The sequence below is a fragment of the Gossypium raimondii genome, chromosome 2, assembly GCF_025698545.1.
Source record: "Gossypium raimondii isolate GPD5lz chromosome 2, ASM2569854v1, whole genome shotgun sequence".
NCBI classification, from domain to species: Eukaryota; Viridiplantae; Streptophyta; class Magnoliopsida; order Malvales; family Malvaceae; genus Gossypium; species Gossypium raimondii.
The window spans coordinates 31438944-31466388 of NC_068566.1; the positions used below are offsets into that span (position 1 = coordinate 31438944).

Sequence of the window (27445 nt, forward strand, 5' to 3'; positions counted from 1 at the left end):
TGCTTGAATGTTAGGTGATTATATGTGTAATATGATATATGCTTAAAAATGAATACGTTTACCATGTAAAAGAACTATAAAATAATGCACGAGTAAGTATAATATGACATTAGAGTTGGAACGTTTGAGGTAATGCTATATGGTTGTTTCATTGATGCTTGATGAATTGTTTGTATAGTAGTTGTTCTAGGCATTCACTGAGCTTGTTAAGCTCACCCACTCCTTTCTTAAACTATTGCAGATTAGTAGTGTGTCAGTGTGAGCGGTGTGGTTCCCAAGGGGTGATCCAAGAAAGTTCATTTCTATTTTACCGTAGGTGTTACTGTCATCTGTTTACGTTTTGGGAATAAGGGAATGTGGTAGACTTTTAATGATATTTTTCATGATGTTTTGGGAGTTCCATAGCTTAATTGCTCTTAGGATTTTGAGAATTGAATCATATTATGTCAATTGTCATTTGAACTTATTTTCGATGTTTGAGAGTACTATTACGGTCATTTTGATGTTTATTTGATGACGGCATGATAGCATGGTGAATTAGTATAAGTTTGAATGATTTTTATGCTTATTTATGTTGTATTTTTCTAGTTTGAAGCAGAGGTTTCAATATTGGTGTTGTAAAAACAATACCTCTGTGATTTGAAATTTGCATGACATCAGAATCATAATTTGGTATCGATACCCTAACACAAATATTAATACTCAGGGTAGAAATATCGATACTTTGGCAGAGGTACCGATAATTTTTGGGGTTTGGGTTTTTAAGCGAGAAATGGTAAGCAGTTTTCGTACCGATTTTCCAAGCGGTATCGATACCACTTGAGAGAATTATCGATACCTCACCTTCAGTATCGACACCTACGTGGTCAGTTTTGAGATTTTTCTAAATGGACCCTATGCATGTTTAATTATTATAAGTTTATTTAAAGCATGTTTCGCATGTTTTAATGATGATTGATATATGTTTGACTAAAAATTTATAAGATCGCTAATAAAGAGGATGATTTCCTAGTAATGGCATCTTGCTATTTTGGCTTGGTGACTAGGCTGGGTATAGGGTGTTACAGATATATTGATTTTGAGCCAACCTAAGGAGTACAATGTTACAAGTTGAATGACCTATAAGACTTAAGTGATACGATTTATGAATGAAATTTGATTAAATTTTGACATTTCTAATTACTTATGTTCTTCGAGCATAAATGTATATTTTGTGTACCTATTCCGATGGATCAATGTACTTAACACTCTTAAATTTGTTTGTTTTGTAATTTTGTAAACTAATGTGTGTGATATTGAAGGTCGAGAGCCAATTGTATATCGTGTTAGAGTTATGTATTCATTCGCATTGTCCTATATACATAGTTCCGATCTAGTCCTTGTATATGACATGCTCGAGCACTATTTACTTTTATTTTCTTGTGTGTGTGTGTGTTTTATTTTGTTTCTTTTTATCTTGTTGCTTGAGGACAAACAATGACTTAAGTGTTGGGGAGTTTGGTTTGCCATAATTTGTTATGGCAAATTAAATTCTTTTCGGCACTTAACAAGCTTGTTTTATAACGGTTTTATGTGTATTTATTTCATTTTTATTTTTTATTTCTTTGTATTTAATTTATGCAAAATAAGTGTTTTTACGCAATTTTGAGTTATGTTATGACCTAATGGGCCACTATGGGCCTAGGGACCTAATGGGCCACTTTCCAGAGTGTTTCATTGTAACATTCTTCTATACTACAATTTGACCCGTATACTTGCGAACACCTCTGTTTAATTAATTATTTATTTTACTGCAGTATTTCTAGTCCAGACGTTCGCATGTCTGACAGCGGCAAAAAAATGTGTGGGTTTTCGGGTATCACCTCTCAACCAAAACGAAAAGTCGACCTTAAGCTCAAACATCCTAATCAATGTCATCATTCCAAATCCCGCAACGTCCATATAAGGGAAAATACGTTTGTCCATTTGGTAGCTCAAACCATGGACACACGCTCTTAAAACATGGTACTCACCTTGTCCATAACAAATTATCATATTAGTTAAATATGCCAATTAAAAAAATGACGCGCAAATATATGAAATACCTATGAATAACAAGGAGCAATTTTTTTACCGACACATTAATCATTATGACAGTGTGATTGACTCTCTAATCAATGAATGCATTTTGATATCTGCACAAACAAAATTGAATAAACATATCACAACCCATTTTCATATATAATTTTTTATTTAAATAAAATAGCTAAATAATAATATTAATCACTAACTAAAAAACAAAAATATTAAAATAAATTACTTTAACCCAAATGTTTGCAAATGAAATTAAAGTATCTTTATGAAAAAATATATATAAACATAACTAATGTAGTAAACTATAAATTACAAACAAATAATAATAATAACCAACAACTCCAACACAAATAACACAAACAAAATTTTACAAACAAAAATATAATATTAAACATTAAATCTAAATATTGAAAATAAAATATAAACATATAATATAAAAGATATTATTATTGATGCGGTCGTTGAAAGCACCAAAAATATCCTATTCCTAATAAATAATGAAAACGAATAGTAAAAGAGAAGTAAGGTCAAAACTTCAGGGACTGAATTTGCACAATATCTTGTTCCGTGAAATCCCAGGCAGAATCTTGCCTAAGAAAACCTGCATTCCTGGAAAAAAAATAAGAAAATAACAGAATTAAAGGTTTGGATCTAGAAACGAAAAATAAAATAAAAACAAAATTAAGAATATTGAATCGAAAATTCAAGAAATTAAAAATAAAGTTGAGAGAAAAGAAATTCTTATGGGAGGTTCCAACCTCAAGTTGTCTCGTTCCACCTTGGGTTCAATTCTCGGCTTTAGATGATCCTTTCCAAACCGAAAAGCCAGTTATAGTGAAAGAGGACGCCTACGGCCACCAGCTACAAGGATTTAGACTTACGATTTAGTGGAACCGGACTCTAGCCAACAATCGCTTCTGTGGGATCGTCTTATGCTAGATCAACGCTTCTCAATGGCGAATCCCGTGCCATTTTGTCTCTTGGGCTTGCCAACCTCTGACGCAGTAAGCTAATGAACCAATTGTGCAACCTTCCCAAAACATACAAAGCGGCCGCCTTTGCATACGTTGAAAAGCTTACTTCTTAAAGGGACATAGACGAAAGTGTCAGCCCCGTAGTGCGGAGAAATGATGAATACTCGGCGAGGAGACTAAGTACGGACTCTAAGCCTCAAGAATCCTTTTTGGGGAATATCGGCAACCTTCGACTAGATGGGTTTAGTGGCTCACGGTTGTGATGGAAAAGAAAATAAATAAAATAAAAATGGAGATTTTATTGAAAGGAAATATGAGAAGAACAAAAGCCTAAACTTTTGGGGAGAGAGTGTTTACAGAAAAAGATCAATCATTTTGAGTCACTTCACCCCCTATTTATAGTACTAGGGGAGATAGTCTAATCCTAATTAAACTTTCAAAAGATAAATACATTTAATTGAAGATAAACAAAGATAAATAAAATAAAATCCTAAAATTAAATAATCCTTAATAATTATTTTAATCCTAATATAATTAAAATAAAGTCTGATAGAATAAAATCTCTTCTTTTTGCATTTCAACCCTTGTTTCCTCCATGCTTGCACTTTTGGCACCAACTTTTCCTTTTGTCGCATATTGACTCATTTTATCTCTAAATTCACGCTTTTGGCCCTTAATTTTGCTTTTGCCTCAAATTTAGTCCCTATGAGATAAAAGATCATAAATAGCTCAAATTAGCAGGATCATACTCAAAATAAATACATAATTAATACATAAAAATACGTTATTCTAGAGTGTTATCAAATTCCCCCTACTTAGCCCATGCTTGCCCTCAAGTATGGTTCCTATCTACTATGAAAGTTAATTTTGCCATAAAAGAAATACCACTCCAAAGTTTTATAAAAATCAGTCAAAAATGCATATGAAAAATAAAGAGAACCCTAAGCTTACTTTAAGTAAAACAGAAAAAGTTTTCCAATTAATACACACAAAAATTAGAATCGACTTGAATTATTTAATCAAAATTAGGTAAATTATCAAACCTACCAAGACACCCTATTTGTTTCCTCCTTTAGTCCCCAAATTATATTCTTTTTCTTTTTCTTTTTTTCCTTTTTATTTATTTTGATTTTTTTTATTTATATTTTTTATGCTTTAGGAATATACTGAACCTTTTGATGCGAAGAGAGATGATAGCCAAGCACCCCATCCCGGTTACTCAGCCCAGTAGACTCCTAATTTATTATATTTTTTTCTTAAGAACACATCGAACCTTTTGACGCGAAGAGAGATGACAGCCAAGCACCTCACCCCGGTTACTCAGCCCAACATGTTCTTATAAATTAATTCCAGTTAGCAAAGTTTTACCTAACACGTCACACAACCTTTTGAAGCGAAATAGGATGACAACCCAAGCACCCTACCCCGGTTACTCAGTCAGTCACGCTTTTAAGCTGCACTCATAACCACGAAAACATTAAACGATATTTTAATAATAACTTTTTTTATGAGGACTTTAGAGAGAAAAAAACAATTAAGTGTCAAAATTAAGTTTCAGTAATTACCTTAATAGTCATGAACATATTTCAGCATGCAAACATATTAAGTGTCCACTTTGTATTAAACTTGATTAATTTTACGAAAAGTAAGATAAAGTTAACTCTATGAATCACAATTATTTTTAGCCTAATAAGAATAAAACAGTGGAGATAGCATCAATTTTGGAAAATCTGTAATTTCCTCAGAAAACAAGAATCATGCTTGTAGGTCAAATAGTACGTAATTCTTGGTAAAAATCTTGGGCATGAAAAGAGGCAAGAGATTCTAAAAATAAATAAATAAATATGGACAAAATGGAGCCTCAAGCAGCAACACCAGCCAAAAATAATCACAGCAACAACAATAACAACCAAAATCACAGCAAAAAATAACAGTAATAACGTAGAGTACCTCTCCTCTACTGAAAGCACATTGTCCTCAATGTTGACGAAAAGAAATAAATAGGTAGAAAAGTTTAGAAAAACTCTTCGTGTTGTTACTGTCGATCGCATATGATGGCTGGGGTGCGGAGCAACGGCGCCGTCGTAGGTTCATAGTGAATGAGGGCTAGGCGGCGGTGTGGCTACGGGTCCGAACCATAGTGGTGGAGATCGATGGTGAGGGAGAATGGTAGAGGAAAGAGCGGCGGCTATGGTGGTTTTGTGGGAAAAGGAAAAATAAAAGTTTTAAAATTTTAGGGTTGGGGGATTAATTTGTGCTGAGGGGTGGTGCTTGGGTGCAGGGATAAGGGTGGTTGGCTGCAGGAATAAAGTAGTTTGGCTGCATGCATTCTGGGCTGGATAGTATCTAGAATAGAGGTTGTTTGGTACCATGGATAGGGTTGTTTGGTTCTATTTTTCTAGATTTTTCCATTTTCTTCGCATTTTCGCTCTGTTTTATCTAAGCAAAAGAAGATAAATTTATTAATATCCAAATAATAAATAAATAATAAAATAAAATAAAGTAATAAATAAAGTAAATAAAATAATAAATAATAATAATAAAACAAAAATAAAAATTGGGTTGCCTCCCAACAAACACTTGTTTAACGTCGTTAGCTCAACACTGTTATTGGTTCTCTGGTGGCTCCAAATAGATTTTCTCAACCGTGTGGGCTTGAAAATTCTCATAAAATGGCTTCAACCGCTAGCCATTGACTACGAACTGCTTTCCAGATTCTTCACTTTCTATTTCAATCGCTCCATGTGTAAACACTTTAGTAACAATAAAAGGTCCTTATCATCGTGATCGAAGCTTACCTGGGAATAACTTTAACACGGAGTTATAAAGTAAAACTTTTTGTCCTATCGAAAAATGCTTCTGAGCTATTCTCTTATCGTGAAACAACTTTGTTTTGTCTTTATAAATGCGAGCATTCTCGTAGGCATCATTGTGAATATCTTCTAACTCTTGGATGTCTAATTTTCTTGCCTTTCCTGCGAGTTCTAACTCCATGTTGCATTGTCGAACGGCCTAATAGGCTTTATGTTCCAATTCGACCAAAAGGTGGCAAGCTTTGCCAAAAACAAGTCGATACGGGGTCATGCCAATCGGTCCCTTATACGCAGTCTGATAGGTCCAAAGTGCGTCATTTAGCCGAAGGCTCCAATCCTTTCGGTTGGGACGAACCGTTTTCTACAAAATAGTAGTGATTTCCCTGCTCAAGACCTTAGCTTGACCGTTCGTTTGGGGATGGTAAGTCGTAGCTATACGGTGGTGGACTCCATATTTTGCCAACAGTGCCTCTATGACCTTATTGCAAAAGTGGGGGCCACGGTCACTGATTAGGGCTCAAGGTGTGCTAAACCTGGAAAAATAGTTCGTTTTAGAAACTCCACAATAGTTTTTTGCATTATCATTGTGAGTAGGCTTTGCTTCTATCCACTTAGAAACATAGTCTATTGCAAGAATTATATATACATTGCTAAATGAATAAATAAATGGGCCCATGAAATCGATGCCCCATACATCAAAGATTTTGCATACATGAATCAGGGAAAGGGGCATTTGATTTTGTTTAGTGATGTTACCTGTATGTTGGCACCTATCGCAAGACTTACAGAAGTTATATGCATCTCGAAAAATTGTGGTCCAATATAGCCCACATTCTAACACCTTATGAGCGATCCGCTTAGGGCCAAAGTGACCTCCGTAAGTTTCAGCATGAAAAAAATTAAGGATAGAAGTTACTTAGGTTTCTAGAACATATCTTCGTATTATCTTGTCTAAACAGTGTTTCCACAAGTATAGGTCATCCCAAATGTAATCTCAAGCATCGCGTCTAAGCTTGTCCCTCACGGAACATGCTAACTCAATGGGTAACGATCATGTGGCTAGAAAGTTTACTATATCTGCATACCATGGGAGACGTGCCTCGGTCGAGAATAGGCTCTCATCAAGGAATTCGTCCTTAATAGGGATGTCATCAAAAGGTATTTTTATTCTGCTTAAGTGGTCAGCCACTAAATTCTCGCATCCCCTTTTGTCTCGAATCTCGATGTCAAATTCTTAGAGCAGCAAAATCCACCTAATGAGCCTCGGTTTTGCTTCCTTCTTCGCGATCAAGTACCTGAGGGCTGGATGATAAGAAAAAATAATTATTTTAGATCCCAATAAATAAGGTCGAAATTTATCTAAAGCAAATACAACGGCTAAGAGTTCTTTTTTCGTAGTGGTGTAGTCGCTCTGCACAGCATCTAGGGTTTTCGAGGCATAACATATGATATGTGGTTCTTTGTCTATCCTTTGCCCCAACACGGCTCCTACACCGCGTTCGCTGGCATCGCACATAATTTCAAATGGGTATTTCCAATCTCGCGGTTGCACTATAGGAGCGGAGACTAACTTTTTCTTGAGTGTATCAAATGCCTCCTTACATTTTGGGCCAAACTCAAATTTCTTATCCTTCTGCAACAACTCACACAGTGGTTCAGCTACCTTCGAGAAGTTCTTTATGAAGCGCCTGTAGAACCCTGCATGGCCAAGGAAAGAACGAATTTCCCTTACAGTGGAGGGATAAGGCAAAGAATTTATAATATCAATTTTGGTCTTATCGACCTCAATTCCTTTAGATGAAATAACATGACCCAGAATTAAACCCTTGTCTACCATAAAATGACACTTTTCATAATTCAAGACAAGATTAAATTCTATGCACCTACTCAAAATTATCATTAGGTTTTTAAGGCATTCATCAAAACAATTCCCATATACAGTAAAATCGTTCATAAAAACTTCGATAATTTTTTCCACATACTCAGAAAATATACTCATCATGCATCTCTGGAAGGTGGCTGACGTATTGCAAAGACCGAATGGCATCCTTCTGTATGAAAATGTACCAAATGGGCATGTAAAAGTGGTCTTTTCCTGGTCCTCCGGTGCGACTGGAATTTGAAAGAAACCTGAGTATCCATCAAGACAACAAAAGTGAGTTTTTCCGGCTAATATTTCGAGCATTTGATCTATAAAAGGAAGAGGGAAATGATATTTTCTAGTGTATGAGTTCAACTTCCTGTAATCAATGCAGACACACCACCCATTTTGTATTCGAGTAGGTACCAAGTCACCTTCAGCATTTTTCTTTATTGTCACGCCCGTTTTCTTGGGCACGACTTGTACCGGACTTACCCACCTACTGTCAGAAATAAGGTAAATTACATCAGCATCCAGAAGCTTGATTATCTCCCTTTTTACTACCTGTATCATATTCGAATTTAGCCGTCTTTGCGCCTCTCGCCTCAGTTTCGCGTCTTCCTCTAAGTAGATCCTGTGTGTGCACGTTAAAAGGCTTATCCCTTTTAAGTCTGCAATGGTCCAGCCAATCGCCTCCTTATGACTTTTTAGTACATGAACCAAACTTTCCTCTTCATGTGTGAAGAGTCTATTGGAAACTATGACTGGTAGGGTATTACCCTTCCCCAAAAATGCATATTTCAGATGCTCAGGAAGCAGTTTCAACTCCAACTCTGGTGCCTGTATAACAGAAGATAACAGTTTATTATTTGGAGATAATAACTCATTAACAAATTCAAATTTATCAAGTTCATAATTATCTCCATAAATTGACTCAAAATTCTCTTCCACTAAAGAGTCAATTATGTCGATACGATTTACACTCAAGATTTCGCTTGGATGGCTAATGGCGTCGTACACATTAAACTTTACGATCTTCCCATCAAACTCCATCATGATAGTTCCACTTCGAACTTCGATTTTAGTACTAGCTGTACTATTTTAGTACTAGCTGTACTAAGGAACGATCGACCCAGCAGGAGATTTGAAGATCCAGGAGTGCAATCCTCCTCTATTTTGATCACATAAAAATCTGCAGGGAAAATAAGCTCGTTAACTTTTACCAGAACATCCTCAATGACTCCTTCTAGATGCACAACAGACCTGTCCACCAATTGAATGATAACACCTGTTTTTGTCAAAAAAACCCGCGTTAAGTGATTCATAAATAGAATTTGGCATTACATTTATAGAATCCCCTAGATCACACATAGCCTTCTTAATTCCCAAATGGCCTATTTTGCATGGTATTGCAAACATGCCTCTATCCTTGCATTTTACCGGCATTTTCCGTTGTAACACTAAGGATACATTCTCACCAACATTTATAATTTCATTATCAGTTAATTGTCACTTGTTGGTGCAAAGCTCTTTAAGAAATTTAGCATACCGCAGTATTTTCTTGATGGCGTCCAACATCGGAATGTTGATCTCGACATTCCTAAATGTTTCAAGGATTTCCTTGTCCTCTTTACCTCTTCGACACTGGTTGAATCGTTCTGGAAATGGAGGTTGAATTTTAGGCAATGAAGGCTTCGGTCGAACCTGTTCATCTTTTTCGGGTTTTTTCTGGGTGATTTCTTGGCCAAGATTCCTATCAGGAATCGGTTTCAGTACTTTTCCGCTTCGCAACATCATTGCATTCGCATTTTGTCTAGGGTTTAGTTCTGTTTGTGACAGCAACTTCCCTTGAGAGGTCAATTTCTCGATCGATGTGGTCAACTCTCTGATGGACGTCTCGGTTTTCTGTTGGAAATCTTTCGTCTCTTTTTGAAAATTAAGAGTTTGTTGTTAGATTCGCTGTTGAAAATCAAGAACATTAGTTGCTAACTTATTGACCATAGTTTCTAGAGAATTACCTAAACCTTGCGGCTGTTGCAGAAATCGATTTTAGTATGGCTGGTTATTTCGTGGATTGGCCTCATAACATAAGTTAGGATGGTCCCCCCACCATGGGTTGTAGGTATTAGCGTAGGGGTCGTATCGCCTTTGTGGCGGCCCAAGGAAATTTCCCACAGCATCTAGATAGGCCATGGTATCATCATACAAACTGGGACATGCATCAGTTGCATGATCAAGTGTAGCACATATTCCGCATAATCGGGCTGTCTTCGCTTTTTCTGCAATAAGAGAGTTCATCATATTAGTAAGTCTATCAACTTTATCCTCTAAGGTTGAATTACTTAGCTAGTGAACTCTTTTAAAGGGTTCAGTATTGGCTCGGAACTGCTGAGAATTTGTAGCCATCGTGGAGATCAAGTTTCTCGCTTGTTGGGGAGTCATGTTGACCAATGCTCCTCCACTAGCGACGTCTACCATATTAATCTCCTTGGGCTTCAAACCTTCGTAAAAGTATTGGAGGAGAGATTGCTCCATTATACCATGTTGTGGGCAGCTTGCACACAACTTTTTAAACCACTCCTAATAATCGTAAAGGGACTCAGCTTCTTTTTTCCTTATTCCAACGATCTCTCTTCTTAGCTTAGCTGCTCGAGACGCTGGAAAAAACCTATTCAGAAACAAACGAGATAGATCAACCCAAGTTGTAATAGATCCAGGGGGTAAATAAAATAATCATTCCTTAGCAAAATCTGTTAGGAAGAAAGGGAAAGCACGCAATTTAATCTGATCCTCAGTTATCCCTTGAGGTTTCATGCTAAGACAAACCATATGAAACTCTTTCAGATGCTTGTGGGGATTTTCATTTTGCAACCCAAGAAAAGTTGGCAATAACTGGATTAGTCCTGACTTTAACTCAAAATCGGTATCCATAGTAGGATACGCGATGCACAATAGCGGTTGTTCTGTCGGAGCTTCGGCCAGTTGCCAAATTGTTTGAGTCATTAGTTGGTGTGCTAGATTCGGGTTTTTGTTAACCCTAGCGTTAAGCACTTCTTTTGATGGGTCAACTTTTACTTTTTCGCTTTCAAGTGTTCGAGTAGGGCTTTCGTTAACCCTAGACTCAGCTTCGTCGTCAACTTCAATTTCTGGCGGAGGGTTACTTTGAGTTCCAACCACTGCTGACTGCTTTTTTCGAAACTTTGTCTCTCTGCGATTGACTCTAGCAGTCTTCTCAATTTCTGAATCGAACGCAAGAGTACTTGGAACAGATCTGGTCATAAGAAACAAAAAATAAGATTAGTATGTTACCAGTCCCCAACAATGGCGCCAAAATTTGATGCAGTCGTTGAAAGCAGCAAAAATATCCTATCCCTAATAAATAATGAAAAAGAATAGTAAAAGGAAAGTAATGTCAAATCCTTAGGGATCGGATTTGCACAATATCTTATTCCATGAAATCCCAGGCAGGATCTTGCTCAAGAAAACCTGCATTCCTGGAAAAAAATAAGAAAATAACAGAATTAAAGGTTTGGATCTAGAAACGAAAAATAAAATAAAAATAAAATTAAGAATATTGAATCGAAAATTCAAGAAATTAAAAATAAAGTTGAGAGAAAAGAAATTCTTATGGGAGGTTCCAACCTCTAGTTGTCTTGTTCCGCCTTGGGTTCAATCCTCGGCTTTAGATGATCCTTTCCAAACCGAATAAGCCAGTTATAGTGAAAGAGGATGCCTACGACCACTAGCTACAAGGATTTAGACTTACGATTTAGTGGAACCAGACTCTAGCCAACAATCGCTTCTATGGGATCGTCTTATGCTAGATCAACGCTTCTCAATGGCGAATCCCGTGCCATTTTGTCTCTTGGGCTTGCCAGCCTCTGACACAGTAAGCTAATGAACCAACTGTGCAACCTTCCCAAAACATACAAAGCGGCCGCCTTTGCATACGTTGAAAAGCTTACTTCTTAAAGGGACATAGACGAAAGTGTCAGCCCCGTAGTGCGGAGAAATGATGAATACTCGGCGAGGAGACTAAGTACGGACTCTAAGCCTCAAGAATCCTTTTTGGGGAATATCGGCAACCTTCGACTAGATGGGTTTAGTGGCTCATGGTTGTGATGGAAAAGAAAATAAATAAAATAAAAATGAAGATTTTATTGAAAGGAAATATGAGAAGAACAAAAGCCTAAACTTTTGGGGAGAGAGTGTTTACAGAAAAAGATCAATCATTTTGAGTCACTTCACCCCCTATTTATAGTACTAGGGGAGATAGTCTAATCCTAATTAAACTTTCAAAAGATAAATACATTTAATTGAAGATAAACAAAGATAAATAAAATAAAATCCTAAAATTAAATAATCCTTAATAATTATTTTAATCCTAATATAATTAAAATAAAGTCTGATAGAATAAAATCTCTTCTTTTTGCATTTCAACCCTTGTTTCCTCCATGCTTGCACTTTTGGCACCAACTTTTCCTTATGTCGCATATTGACTCATTTTATCTCTAAATTCACGCTTTTGGCCCTTAATTTTGCTTTTGCCTCAAATTTAGTCCCTATGAGATAAAAGATCATAAATAGCTCAAATTAGCAGGATCATACTCAGAATAAATACATAATTAATACATAAAAATACGTTATTCTAGAGTGTTATCAATTATAAACTAGAAAAACATTCCTTAAAACTATTACGATCTATCCCTACAACTCCAAAACAAACAATTTTTTTTACAAATAAAAATATAATCTTAAATATTAAATCTAAACGTTAACAATAAATTAAAATATACAAATATAATATACAAATTATTGTTATTACAAACAATAAAAATACCTTAAAACTATCACAAATTCTCTCTAAAACTCCAACACAAACATTTTTTTCTCCCAAAACACCAGCATAAAATAGCCTAAAACATTTTTTTTCACTCTTCTTTACTTACTTCCCGTGTGTATTGGGAGACCAGTATTATATAAGAAAAACAAGAAAAAGAAAAAGAGGCTAGCATTTAGGGTAAGGAGTCGTGACTGATTGGTCACGTTGGCGGCAGGCGTTAGGCTGGTGCCACCTAATTGTCAAGCAACACCGGCCTAACACTTGCCTTCAATGTGACCAATCGGTCATGGGCTCCCTAACCTAAACAATAACTTTTTTTCACTTATTCAACTTTTTTTCCTTTCTGCCATCTTTTTTAAAATCACATTGGTGCCGTCAATGTGTCAGGTAGTAAAAAAAAAAATTTGTACCGTATATTTTCGTGCTATATAAACTCATAAATATATGTATTTTTTTAAAAAAAAATCATACTAGTGCCGCTAATTTGTCAAGCGACACCAATTAAAAAAATATTTTTTTCAACAAAATCAGTGTAAGATGTTTTGGGTAAATTTAGGGTGGTGCTACCTGACACATTCGCAGCACCCGAAAACACGGTAGAAAATAACCTATTTTTGTAATTAATCTAAATCTTATAATTTTTTTTGTTTTTTAATATTATTTTATAAAATAAACGGAATAATCAGTATTTTTTATTTTTTTGTTTTTAATTGATTTTCAGGGTTTTTTACAAAAATATTATAAAAAATAAAAATTTACCAAAATATTACAACTTTTTTTATTTACCAAAATATATAAACTTTTTTTTATTTACCACAATATATCAAAAAACCAAAAAAAAACCTGCAAAAAAAATCAGACCGATGTGACAATTCACTGATCAAGCCAATGGTATTGGCGGCACCAAAGGTGCCAAAACCATTGGCGGCACCAAGGGTGCCAATGCCATTGGCGGCACCAGTTGGTATTATGGGGGGTCAGTGGTGGGGGCAGAAGGAGGGAAAGAAAGAAAAGGAAAGGAGAAGAGAAAAAATGAAAGAAAGAAGAAGAAAGGAGAAGAGAAGAAAAAAGAAAGAAAGAAGGAAAGAAAGGGAAAGGTGAAGAGAAAAAAAAGAAGAAGAAGAGGGAAGAAAGGAAAAAATTTTGTACCGTATATTTTCGTGCTATATAAACTCATAAATATATGTATTTTTAAAAAAAATCGTACTAGTGCCGCTAATTTGTCAAGCGACACCAATTAAAAAATATTTTTTTCCACAAAATCAGTGTAAAATGTTTTGGGTAAATTTAGGGTGGTGCTACCTGACACATTCGCAGCACCCGAAAACATGGTAGAAAATAACCTATTTTTGTAATTAATCTAAATCTTATAAATTTTTTTTGTTTTTTAATATTATTTTATAAAATAAACGGAATAATCAGTATTTTTATTTTTTTATTTTTTTTGTTTTTAATTGATTTTCAGGGTTTTTTACAAAAATATTATAAAAAATAAAAATTTACCAAAATATTACAATTTTTTTTATTTACCAAAATATATAAAAAAAATTTTATTTACCAAAATATATCAAAAAAACCAAAAAAAAACCTGAAAAAAATCAGACTGATGTGACAATTCACTGGTCACGCCAATGGTATTGGCGGCACCAATGGTGCGAATGCCATTGGCGGCACCAGTTGGTATTATGGGGGGGTCGGTGGTGGGGGCAAAAGGAGGGAAAGAAAGAAAGAAAGAAAGAAAGAAAGGAGAGGAAAGAAAGAAAAGGAAAGGAGAAGAGAAAAAAGGAAAGAAAGAAGGAGAAAAGGAGAAGAGAAGAAAAAAGAAAGAAAGAAGGAAAGAAAGGGAAAGGAGAAGAGAAAGAAGAAGAAGAGGAAGAGGGAAGAAAGGAAAAAAAAGGGCAAAAAATGTAATTTTATTTATAAATTTGAATTTTTTTGTAATATTTGCGTGTTTAAAATTTATGTAATGTACATTATAGTTATTTTATTATTTTATTTAGCATATATATTTTATGAAATATATTTAGAATGAAAAAATAAGTTAAAGTACATTGTATGTTGATTAGGAATTTTTTATGAAATTTACTTATGAATTTGAAATTAAAATTTTAGGAAAATAGCATTAAAAGAAAATGACAAAGAAGTATGTTTAAGAAAATATAAAATACGAAAAGAAAAAACGAGAATTGTATATTTATCGAAAATAAAAAATGCAAAAATGTACATGTAATAAATGTAAAACATAATAAATTGAAATAATGTAAAATTATAAAATAAAAATTACGATTTTTTTTAAAATAATAATATGTGGATAAAAAATACGAATAAATGGTCAAGTAAGACTGTATTAGTAAATGTTTTAAAAATTCAGAAATAATTTATACAAATAATTGGAAAAAATGTAGTGAAATAATATAAAATAATAAAATACAAAAGAATATAGTTTTATTGAAAGAAATAAAATCGAAAAATAATAATACGACCAAAGGGCGGGGAAAGGGTTTATTTCGGGTTATTTACCAAAATATTACAAAAAATACCAAAATATTATAAAGTTTTATTTTATTTACCAAAAGAATAGAGGAAAAAATGGTTATGGAGGGAATAAAAGGCGGTACCAATATGTGGATAATTACTTTTAATCTCTCCTTAGTTATTAATAAATTTCAAACATTATGCACCTGAAATAATGTAAAATTATAAAAGACTAAGTTAATGATATTTTTAAAGTAATAAAATGCGAAGAAAAATACGAACAAATGGCGAAGTAAGAGTGTATTACTAACTTTTTAAAATTCGAAACAATTAATACAAAATATTTCAAAGAAAATGTACTGAAATAATTTAAAACAATAAAATAGGAGAATAATTTATTTTATTTAAAGTAATAAAATTGAGAAAATTATACGAGCAAAGGGTAGGGGTAAGGGTTAATTTTTTACAGCAAATTAATTTAAATAACACACTCGATTAATAAATTTCAAACATTATGCACTGAAAGAATGTAAAAATATAAAATTAAGAATTATGATATTTTTAAAGGAATAAAATGCGCAGAAAAAAATACGAATAAATGGACGAAGTTAGATTTTTTTACTAACTTTTTTTTCAACTTGCAGGCATCGCAATGGCTGAATTGATTCAAAGCAGTATTAGACGCATATCTGATATGGCTAATAACACAGTATATAGAAATAAATTATGCAATCGTAATATTTTTTCTGTTATTTAACACTATCAGGACTCGTTCCGAGTATTAAGGGGCCGCGTGAGTGTTTTAAAGATAGCTCCGGATGCACGATTTATGCCGTACCTGGAGCTAGCCGGATTTGGGTCAGTAGCATTGATCCGGTCCTCCGGCTTGCGATTTGATTTATTATCCGCGCTAGTGGAGCGGTGGCGTCCAGAGACCCATACTTTCCATTTTCCGTGTGGGGAGTGCACGGTGACGTTGGAGGACGTTGCAGTGCAGCTTGGACTCCCAGTTGACGGGAGTCCCGTTACGGGACTATCTTCATTAACGGATCCGGCTGCAGTTTGCTATCAACTCCTAGGAGAGTCACCAGAGAACGGTGATAAATATTTTTCTGGTATAAAATTTACATGGCTAAGAGCCAAAATTTGTCGACTATCAGCGGCCGCCAGTGAAGGTGAGTTGATGTGCGCTGCTCGAGCGTACATCATGCATTTGATAGGGGCACTACTCATGCCTGATGCAAACGGCGACAGTGTGCATTTGTCGTACTTGCCTCTGCTTGCTGATTTGTCCACGGCTAGGTCGTACAGTTGGGCGACAGAGCCGAAAGTTAAAGACATCGGCGGATGCCTCATGCTGCTGCAGTCATGGGCACTTTATTGGATGCTATTTTTGGCACGCGTTAGTCACCAACCCTATATATATCCACTGCCACTCAGGTGATAAAATAAAAATTGTCATTATTTGTAGTCATAATATATTGAGTAATGTTACCTACCCTAAACCCTATACTATTTTTGGTAGGTGGATGACCCGTCCAGGCATCGGGAAGTCGTGTGATGTCCCGATATACCGCATGAGGATTGAACAGCATGCCCGGGAAGGGGTAAGTTTCTATTCTAATATTCGTATTTACATGGTATTTCTATATGTTACTCACATGTTATCGGTCTAACTCGTTATAATGTTATTACTCATGCAGTTTATATGGATGCCGTACCGGAGGCCGGAAATTACAAATGTTGTACCCCCGTCCGCACTCGTTGATTCCCACACATGGTGCACAAACACACCAATTATAAATTTCAACGTCGTCGAGTGGTATCACGGTGATCGGGTGCTTCGGCAGTTTGGCTGCATCCAACCTATCCCGGATCCACCGTGCCAGTTGGGGGAAGATCACGGCTTGACAAAGAGAGGAAGAGTTCAATTAGACTGGGGAATATATCACCGGAAATACGTCGCACTGTGGTACGATCGATTGCGCCGAATTCCTCAGATGGTTATGGCTACCGACCTGTAGCCATCTCGACAGTATACAGAATGGTACCATAGTTGCGGGAAGCCGTATTTACTTGGAGCGCGATCGACGATAATCCCCCCGTACGTTCAGCAAGTTGAGGGATCGGAAGCACACAGCTCAATGGATCCGGATCCGACGGTATTTTGTCCTCCACAACAGGCAGAGCCCGGACAATCAGAATCAACTGAGGAATCACATGGCTATCATCCGGATTTGTTGGGCGGTGAATATTATCCGAGCTACGCACAGGGGTAATGAAGTGTTTCGAACTTTCTGTACTCGCACCGTCTGTTCCGGAGATCAACTCCGTAGGACCTAGGTTGACGACCGATGTTCTCAGTAACTCGAAACGTTTCCAGTCGTCGTGAATATATTTCCACATTCATTGACCTCGCCAACCGACGGTTTACGACCAATGCATCCCTCGCATGTTCAACAAACACATGTCCCGCCTGAATCTGGTCGACTTGCTGCTGACCCATTCTTGGCATCAAAGTGGACAGCCTGTAGAAAGTAGCAGAAAATATCGATGCAATAGGAAGATGACGTGTTTTCAACAAGACTGCGTTGATCCCCTCGACTAAGTTTATGGTCATGTGGCCATAACGAAAGCTCTTGTCAGCACTTTGAGCCCACTGCCACGACTCCATTGTGCGCAACCATTGTCGAAAATATGTGTTTGTCTGCCCCTCCATGTCACTCTCAAGTCGGGTCATTCTTTGCCGGAAAATATGTGGCTCTAACTCGTACGCTGCATACGTATTAACGAAAAATAAGTTAAAGTAAGTCGATAACATCAAACATTACAGCTTATATTGAAAATATAAGGTTATCATTTACCAATTGCCACGACTTGTCTCTTCCAGTCTGCATTCTTATAATCTTTATAGAAGTTTGACGCAATGTGACGAATGCAGCAAACGGATCTCCACGGCACACCGGAACGCCTAATAGCTGCAATTAAACCCTTCCCTCTATCGGAGGTTATGCAAATGTTATCGTTCCTAATAACATACCTCCGCAGATTTGTGAGGAAGAATTCCCAGGACTCCATGTTCTCTTTATCTACGATAGCAAATGCTATCGGGAGCACATTTCATTATCGTCTTGAGCAATCGCAAGAAGCGATTCGTGTATATTTTTCATACGACCAGTCCCATCCACCGCACAAGTGGCTTGCAGGGGAAATGCCGCACACATGGATCGAACGTCCGAACATCCGATGGAAAATCCTTTTTGCCGGCTCTAACTGCTCATCCGGGCCTTAAGATGGACTAGTCTGCAACTCAATCACAGTCCCCGGTACGTACTCTCGCATAGCAGCTATCCAACCTTGAATCTCGTTATACGACGAATCGTAATCCCCATACAGTTGCTCCATCGCCATCTGTTTAGCTACCCATGCCTTCCAATATGAGACTCGATACTAGAATCATGCTTGCATTTCCGCAATGAGTACCGAAACTCTAATGGTTGGCATATCCTTCACCATTGGCATGATACACGTACAAATAGTTTTCGAATCAAGTTTTCCATGATCTTCTGTCATACGTGTTGATGTGCATGTATGAGGACCAACAAATTTTTGTATCTCCCACATCTGAGAACTTCTAATGAATGCAGCTCGTACCCACCAATTGCAGCCTTCTGCTGCCTTCCAACACTCCCCAACATATATTGTCGGAGTAGACACGGAGACTTTATAATCCACCGATATCTTCATGCTGTATCGTTTAATGGCATATACGCAATCTTTTTTACAACTGAATCTCTGGCCTATGAATAACTCATCATCATCAGATGTTACGGCCAGCCCGTGAGAATGAACTATTTCAAGGTACTCCGGAAACTCAGATACATACGCTGCGTCGGGATCTATGAGCGACATGTGTGGCCCAGGATTATTGTGTATCACAATACGCCGCATCTGCTCCCCGACCGAAGAAGCGTTAATGCCTTCATCGTTGTTGACATCTTCAGCGTCAATATCATCAGGTACATCGTCCACATCGGGATCAGCGTCACTATCGACCTCTTCATCCCAATGATCGCCACCACCTTCTTCTTCGCCGGCACCTTCTTCTTCACCACCAATCATGTCAACATCGGGTGTAATATTCAGGTCGATACCGATCCCACCCATAGTTGATTCACTATCAACGTATGATATTGGAGCCACCATCCGCGGTTCTTCAGCCCCGTCTTCTTCATCAGATGCATTTTGCTCCATACCGACTAACTCAGCAAATAAGTGAATCGGTGCATTCTTCTCACTCTCATTCCCACAATAGAGATCGACCATTGTCTCCATCGTTTTCGTCGTCTACAAGTTCCATTTCACGAATTTGACCGGGTTTGTTTAAACCGAAACTTGTAGAAAATTTTGATATCCTTCTCCCACAACGCCTATGGATTTTTGCATTAATCCTTGCCTTCATTTCATCGAACGATACATTTCTATTAAATCTCATTGCTATTTGTTGCCGACATTCAAATACACATCCAACACTTGTTGTCAATATGACTCCATCGAAATAAACGCATACAAGAAACTTAGCATCCATCTTCAATATTTAATCATCAAAAAAACAAAATCTCATAAAAATCTCGAACAGTAAATGAATTACTTAAAAAATTTATACTCAAAATAATACACAAAATAATACACACTAAAATTATTAATTTTACTAAAAATAATAACTAACTATAATAATAATACTAATTTTTACTAACTAGTTTATTTTCGTAAATAAAAATAATAAGTAACCATAATAGTAATACTAGTTTTCGCTAACAATAATATTACTAAGTTACATCTTAATACATTAATAACATCTTCATACTAACAACAACAACAACAACAACAACAACAACAACAACAACAACAACAATAATAATAATAATAATAATAATACTAACTAATACTTTTATTTTGAGTTTTATTAATCTTAATAACTAAACTAAAACAAAAATATTACAAAATATACAAAATAATAACAACAATATAATCAATTAGTTTTAAAAAAATACCTCCTTTTTCTGCTCTTTTTCTCTTCTTTTCCGGGCCAACTCTTATTCTTTTTTTTTTTTTTCTCTCTTCAGCTGGGCAGAGGTCGTATTTATAATACGAGTGGTGCCGCCAATTAGTATGGCACCATTGGTGCCGCCAATGGCATTGGCACCATTGGTGCCGCCAATTCCATTGGCGTGACCAGTAAATTGTCACATCGGTCTGATTTTTTTTGCAGGTTTTTTTGGTTTTTTTTATATATTTTGGTAAATAAAAAAAGTTTATATATTTTGGTAAATAAAAAAAAAGTTGTAATATTTTGGTAAATTTTTATTTTTTTATAATATTTTTGTAAAAAACCCTGATTTTCATCTTGACAAATAAAAATGGAAAATTTTTAACAAGCCCCTATGTTTGTTTAAAGTTTTGGTGTGACCCATTATACCACATGTCACTACAATATTGGTTCATGTGTCAATTTGAGTCATAAATTAACACTGTTTAAAACGAAGTACCAAAGTAATGGACGGAATAAAACTATAAGAATCATATTGGACAAATTGAAATTGCAGGTATAAATTTGTTAAAGTACATGGATAATTTTTCCATTATCCCTTTTATTAACGACATGTTATTACAGATCAGTTAAAGAGTTTTTTTTAGTACATGTGGTGCTAAATTATTGGTTGTTGATGCAAAATCATGAATTTTTGTTTGAATTTTTAATATTAATATTAAATTGATAGAAAGTATAATTTATTATTATATCAATAAAATGATTACGTCAATCTTTTGTTTGTTGACCAAATAAGTGGAGTGATTATAACTTAAATTTGATTTACTGATAGTCACAAAATTAACAAAAAAAGTAGTGTACAAAATAGAAACATCCTTAAATATAAGTGACAATATGGATAATTTACCCATATTAAAATCAATTTGATAAATTTAAGAGTTGATATGAGTATGAAAAATAATTATAGAACATTATTATTATTATTATTATTATTATTATTATTATTATTATTATTATTATTATCTGTCTTCTTCCTAAAATTGATCACTTATTTGTAGTGACACCAGCACTAATAAAAACACCTAAATTTTTGCTCCAAAGCCAATGCCAGACCTCAATTTTTATTTTTAAAAGTTTAGGAGAACAATATAATTTAAATACATGTTCGAATAATTATTAGGTGCAAAATTAAGTTATTACAACATAAACGGAAGAAGAAACAAAGAACCAAATTGTTACAGCATAAATAAACTATAAATTGAAATAATCTAGACTAAGAACTAACAAATCGAACTAAAATCTATACATGACAATAGTTTATGATGGGACTCGAAGGCCCATGCATTTAATTGCGCATGGTGAGTCTTGAACCTAGATACTCAAGATGTAAGAACTCTACATTTGTCAACTATGTCAATATCTACTTGCCTTAATTTTTATGGCTGGAAAGAAAAATAAAAGGATAAACTACATCCAAGGTCACTAAAATGTTAGTAAATTTATGTTTTTATTAATCAACTTTAAAAAGTTACAAAATGTTATTAAACTATTTAAAAGTTTTTATAAGTCACTAAACTATGCAAAAGTTTTTATTTAAGTCACTGGGTTGTTAAGTTTTTTTTTTTTAAATTTGCTAGCAAGCTCCAAGCGCTGATTCTACAATCAATATGGTGGATCAATACCTATTGACGAGTAAAAGAACATACATTAGTTCCAAGTAGATCTGACAGTCAATGTTGAAGATCGGAGAAAAAATTATTTGAATTTTGATTCGTAAAGTTAGAACATTTTAAGTTATTTCATAGAAAAAAAATAAACTGTAGAAGAGAATGGGAAGAAAAGTTTTTAATTGGAGAAAACTGTGCAAACAAAAGTCATACAATAGCGATTTTAACATCCCGTGACTTAAATGAAAACTTTTAAATAATTCAATGACCATTTTGTAACATTTTGAAATTGAGTGATTAAAACATAATAATTTAATGACATTGGATGCAATTTACCCAATAACACATAAAACATGATTACCTGGTGAGAAAAGTAATGATTTTGAGGGTCAGACATCTGTCGGTCCATAGGATCTTTCAGAAAATTTACTGATGAAAACGAATTTTCAACCTCCAAAAACATTAAAAGAAAATATTATTGGAAATTTGCAGATTTATAAAGTTATCTCCTCATACTGATTCCAACTGCAAGCCTTAAATGACAATAAGTTAAATTAATTAATTAATTAATTAATTAATAGCGACAGTACTCTGTTTGAAAAAATAAATTAAATCCTAAGCAAGAATTGCCATTTGCCAGATCTGCTTATTCCCTTATCATTGTTGACAACCCTATTCCCACCTTGAGTAGAGTACAAACATAAACAAATATAATAAGAGTTAATTACACAAACATCCCTAAACTAGGACCCTCATTCTAAATTAGTCCCAAAACTTTAAGTTATTTTAATTATATTCCCAAACTATTGAGGGTATAGTAATTTGGTCCTTATATTATTAAAATTGTTAATTTAACTGTTAAATGACACATTAAATTTTAAATGACATAATTTAAAATTAAAATTTTAGGAAAAACAATTAATATTATAAAATAGATGTTTTAAAAAATGTATAGTTTTGAGGTTTTCAAAGCTTTTAAAGAAGTTTTATCATTAACTTCTTTGTTCAATTTTACTTTATTTTTAGCTGCTTTTCTTTTAAAGTTTTCATTTTAAATTTAGTTACGTAATATTTGACGTATCATTTAACGTTTAAATTAATAAATTTAATACAAAAGGACTTGATTGACACAACATCGATAGCTTGGGCTAAAATTAGAATGTGTTGAAGTTTTGGGACCAATTTAAAATGAGGGATTCATTTGGGGATGTCTGGTGCAATTAACTCATATAAAAATAATAATAATAATAATAAAAGCTACCAGAAAGCTGCCATGACCTGCTTAAAACGCCACCGTTTCACCTGCTTCTTTTATTAGGTAAATTTTTATCAATGGTCCCTCTACTATGTATTTCTAGAAGATTCAGTTCCTCTTATTTCTAATCTCTATTATAAAATCAATTGTTTTTGTGTCTTTTGTTTTTTTTAACGTATGGCATACACACTTTGTTTTTATTTTATTTTATAGTTAAATAATCTCTTTTTCATAAAGAGCAAAAAGTTGGTCCAGTTATATTAAGAAATGTCAATGTATATATAAATGATCATGTGAAATTATTTGATACAATTAATGGAAAATTTTGGTCATAGGATTTAAAATAACATTTCGAACAAATTATAGTATAGGACTAAATATACCAAAAATACATAGTACAAGGACTTTTTGTCAGAATTTGACCCTTCTATTGCTTTCTTTTAACGACTCTCCTTCTTCACCTTAAATTATAAAGGCCTGAATGGATCTTGGAGATTTCCCACCACTGGGGAGCCGCCCAATGATACCGCCGGCTGCTCCGCCGTTGCCATAAAATTAGTAAAAGGAAGTAATGGCGCAACCTTTTAAACTAAAAGTTAACACCCTCCTAAACAAGCTCGGCGATCGAGACACCTTCTCTCTCGCAGCTGCTGAGCTCGACTCCATTGCTAGAAACCTTGATGCCACATCACTCCCGACTTTCATTTCCTGTATTCTTGCGGTCGATTCCTCCGATAAAAGCGGAGTGCGAAAGCAATGCGTGAAGCTCATTTCTGTTTTGGCTGTTACTTATCCGAATTCTCTCCCTCATTTCCTCCCTAAAATCCTCTCTAGCCTCCTCCGTCGCCTGCGGGACCCCAATTCCGTTGTCCGCTCCGCCTGCGTCGACGCTGTCTCAGCTCTCTCTGTTAACCTCACCAAGTGCAACTTCTCATCTTCGTTTTTGAAGCCATTGAGCGATGCTCTTTTCACAGAGCAAGAACCGAACGCGCAGATCGGGGCGGCATTGTGTTTGGCGGCGGCGATCGATGGATCACCGGATCCAGATCCAGTTAGGCTGGGGAAGATGTTAACGAAGCTGGAGAAACTCGTGAAAGTTGAAGGTTATAAGGCTAAGGCGGCAGTTTTGGTGGTTATCGGGAGTGTGATCGGATCGGGTGGGGCGTCAAATTTGGGTGATGAGATGATGAAAGCATTGGTAGGGTGCTTGATTGGGTTCTTGAGTAGTCATGATTGGGCAGCGAGAAAGGGAGCAGCAGAGGCGCTTGGGAGGTTAGCGGTGGTTGAGACAGATTCATTGGCTGCGCTCAAAGCTGGTTGCATGAAAGTCTTCGAGGCTAGAAGATTCGATAAGGTTTTTAACTTAATTTTTATTTAAATTCTGGTGAGATCATTTGTATTTTGGTTATTATTATTATTTTTAATTGCTTCTTTTTTTTCTTGCCAAATTTGGATGTGGATCTTATAGGTAAAGGCCGCCAGGGAGGTTATGAGTCAGATGTTGGAGGCGTGGAAGCAGGTTCCGGATGTTTCAGAAGAGGCGTCTCCACCGCCTCGATCACAGGCTTCTTCGAGAGGTATATGATGATCTGCTTCTGCTTGATGGGAGTTAGATTTCTTGGCTAATCTGTACTAGTTTATCCGGTAGATTTTCTTTTATCCAAATTAGAAATGTTGCATAGGATCAATACATCTTTGTTGTGAGCTGGTTATTTGGTAATTGCTTATTTTTAAGTCTTTGCCGAGATTGATATGATCCGTATTATGGAATACTTTTAACACTTCTGGCAACATGAATCTGATATGTACACATTTTTACTTACTGTATTTGGTTCTGTTTTAATAACAGAGAATGCAAGTGATGGATGCCGCCGTCCGCCTGGTGCCAAAATTTCATCTAATGCGGATATCGCTGTTAAGAAGCCTACTTCAACAAAAAGGTCAACTCCACCTGATAGTTCCTTTGCAACCCCAGGGAGGAAGAGAAGTCCTTTAAAGGCAACCACTCAAGAAACGAATGGTAAGAAGCCCCAAGACTGGAGGGTTGATATTGCTTCTCCTCTTGCTGCTACTGTGCCAGGGGCTCGTGAGAATGGTTTTAAGGAGAGGAGGAATAATGAGAATGCGAGATCTGCAAAGTCTGAAATAAGGCGGTCCCTTTTCAGTAATAAGAATTCCGATGACAAGACGCACAAAATCAGTGGTTCAAAGTCTGGCTCTCGTGTTGCTCCTTGTCAAGAGGAAATCCCAGAATCCACTGTTGTGGTTAGTAATGCCTCTGAAAATCTCAGCTCAAACCACAAGGACTGCGAGGATTTATCTTTGATCCGCACCCAACTGGTTCAGATAGAAAAGCAGCAATCTAGCCTACTAGATCTTCTGCAGGTTTGTTTCCAATGCTTGAAAAATAAATTTTCTCAAATTATTATCTTGTAATTTGAGTGTTCTAGTGATGTATTTCTGAAGATGCTTTTCTCAGTAACATAAGGTGCTTAGGCATTGCGTTATTGAAGTAACTGTTAACTCACAGGGCAAATGAAATAAATTTCTGGATTTTGACCAATCTAGTAAGTTCCTGGGTACTTACTTCATCGGTTATGCTGAAATCCACCATTCTCTAGACTTCTAGCTCCAACCATTGGTTCCATGTCATTGAGTGATTAAAAGCTTGCAAATATATGTAATTGATTGCAATGGCCGGTAGAATTACTTCGTGTGACTAATAATTTTATTCCAACTACTGGTCAAGCCTCTGTTGTATGTATTCTTACAAATAGGGAATGAATAACCATAATCATTTTATTTATGTTTGAAGCCTTAAGGAGGTATAAATGCTCCATCAATTTCTACTGCTACTTCAATTGTACTAATTATCACACCAAGGCTTTATATCTCCTGTTTTCTTATTTCTTCCTTCTTTTGTCTAGAGATTCATATGTAGCTCACAGAATGGGATGAATTCACTGGAGACACGTGTGCATGGTCTAGAATTGGCTTTGGATGAGATCTCGTATGACTTGGCTGTATCAACTGGAAGGATGTCTACTTCCAGCCGGACCACTTGTTGCCTACTACCTGCTGCAGGTTTTCTGAGATCCAAGTTCTGGAGGAAAAAAGGGATGAACACAAATGGTACCTCTAGGTTTTCTACATCCAGTTGCACCCCATCTGCTGCTGCCACGCATTATAGAGCTTATAGAAATTGCAATGAAACATTTGAGAACCATAGGTTACGACTTCAAGGAGGTGGTGGATTTATTACGAATCCATTGGCAGAAATTCGGTGACCACCAGTAGCTGCAGGTATTGGACATTGCATTTTACCTTTTGTCTTTTAAACCCATTTTCATTTAGACCTGATAAAATGTCAATAGATTCTACCTCTTTGTTCAGTACAACAACTATTTGATATGTTCCTTCAAATTCATGCTTTCAGTTTCAGTTACAGGAGCACCTTCTCTAATTTATTTAGCTACCCAGTAATCAACCTTGTATTCTCATGAGCTTACATTTTTCATGCATCAGGCATCATAGCCCGTCAATGTTTTTTTTTTTATCAGTAGTAAGGCATTTGACATATTCTTTTTCTTTCTCGACATTTATGGTTAAGGTTCGATTTTCTCTTTTAACAAGGCTTCTGAGTTGCATTCTAACCGACTCCTTGTAGGCTTGCTGCATGATTGGGACTTGGAAGTAACTCAAATTTCAGTCAATTGTGACAACAAATATGATGATCAACTTATATATATATATATGCTCCATTACGAAGTAGTCTATAGCAAATTGCTTGCCGGAGTTCTTATGCAGTTTGTTTTAAATTTACCTCACACAATTTACCGTCTCGCGTCCTCCAGAGAGATCACGAGAAACGGTATCATTTATTAATATACTCATTTATAGTTTAGGCCCCCCATTTTATCCCTTTTTTTTTTTCCTAGTTAAGATGTTGAGGCATATGAAGAGTGGAGATAGATGGGCTAAACTACCTGATTTTCTCCAGCCTGTAATAGAGTGTGAAAATGTGTATAGCTTTTCTCTAATGTTTTTTGGAACACTATTTTTCTTCATATGGTAAATTCTTTCTTTTCTTTACAGATAATCTGAAATTGCAATCATGATAAGTTGACATAGATGATGAGCATCCTTATACAGGGAAAGTTAGTTGTTTAATAATGGTGGAGGGGTCTGATTAAGTTAATGCAAACAAGAAAAATGCTTATTTGACCTAACCCTTTGTCCTACATTACATAAAAAAGCTCCTTATTGGTATACTATTATTATGAATTTGCTTGCAGATTTGCGTTGTATAAACCACACCAGAAATAACTTTGAGATGGTAGGCATGATTATTGTATCTTGTTATTTTATTTTTATTGTCTTTTTGCGTGTGTATATGTGTCAAAAACTTGATCATGTGTGATGTTTTCATCTTGC

The 27445-nt window shown here is 35.5% G+C and overlaps 2 protein-coding genes across 2 annotated transcripts; both read left to right on the plus strand.

Annotated features, from left to right (window-relative positions):
* The first annotated feature begins 14195 nt into the window (after positions 1 to 14195).
* Positions 14196 to 17063, plus strand: LOC128034077 (serine/threonine-protein phosphatase 7 long form homolog). Its single transcript, XM_052622768.1, has 5 exons — positions 14196 to 14244; positions 15684 to 15748; positions 15806 to 16479; positions 16565 to 16646; positions 16743 to 17063. Exons 1-5 carry the CDS (start codon positions 14196 to 14198, stop codon positions 17061 to 17063), a joined length of 1191 nt encoding a protein of 396 aa, XP_052478728.1.
* A 6416-nt stretch (positions 17064 to 23479) lies between these two features.
* Positions 23480 to 27110, plus strand: LOC105788125 (TORTIFOLIA1-like protein 3). Its single transcript, XM_012614859.2, has 5 exons — positions 23480 to 24365; positions 24480 to 24588; positions 24861 to 25396; positions 25939 to 26314; positions 26679 to 27110. The coding sequence occupies exons 1-4, from the start codon at positions 23583 to 23585 to the stop codon at positions 26296 to 26298; spliced, it is 1788 nt and encodes a 595-aa protein (XP_012470313.1). The 5' UTR covers positions 23480 to 23582; the 3' UTR covers positions 26299 to 26314; positions 26679 to 27110.
* The last annotated feature ends 335 nt before the right edge of the window (positions 27111 to 27445 follow it).

What these genes read in the sequence shown, in the direction of transcription:
- LOC105788125 (XM_012614859.2), top strand. Translation starts at nt 23,583, where the DNA reads ATGGCGCAACCTTTTAAACTAAAAGTTAACACCCTCCTAAACAAGCTC. An exon ending in AGGCTAGAAGATTCGATAAG is followed by an intron (nt 24,366 to 24,479) that starts GTTTTTAACTTA and finishes TGGATCTTATAG; the next exon opens with GTAAAGGCCGCCAGGGAGGT. An exon ending in ATCACAGGCTTCTTCGAGAG is followed by an intron (nt 24,589 to 24,860) that starts GTATATGATGAT and finishes TTTTAATAACAG; the next exon opens with AGAATGCAAGTGATGGATGC.
- LOC128034077 (XM_052622768.1), top strand. Translation starts at nt 14,196, where the DNA reads ATGGTATTGGCGGCACCAATGGTGCGAATGCCATTGGCGGCACCAGTT. An exon ending in CTGATATGGCTAATAACACA is followed by an intron (nt 15,749 to 15,805) that starts GTATATAGAAAT and finishes TAACACTATCAG; the next exon opens with GACTCGTTCCGAGTATTAAG. An exon ending in AACAGCATGCCCGGGAAGGG is followed by an intron (nt 16,647 to 16,742) that starts GTAAGTTTCTAT and finishes TTACTCATGCAG; the next exon opens with TTTATATGGATGCCGTACCG.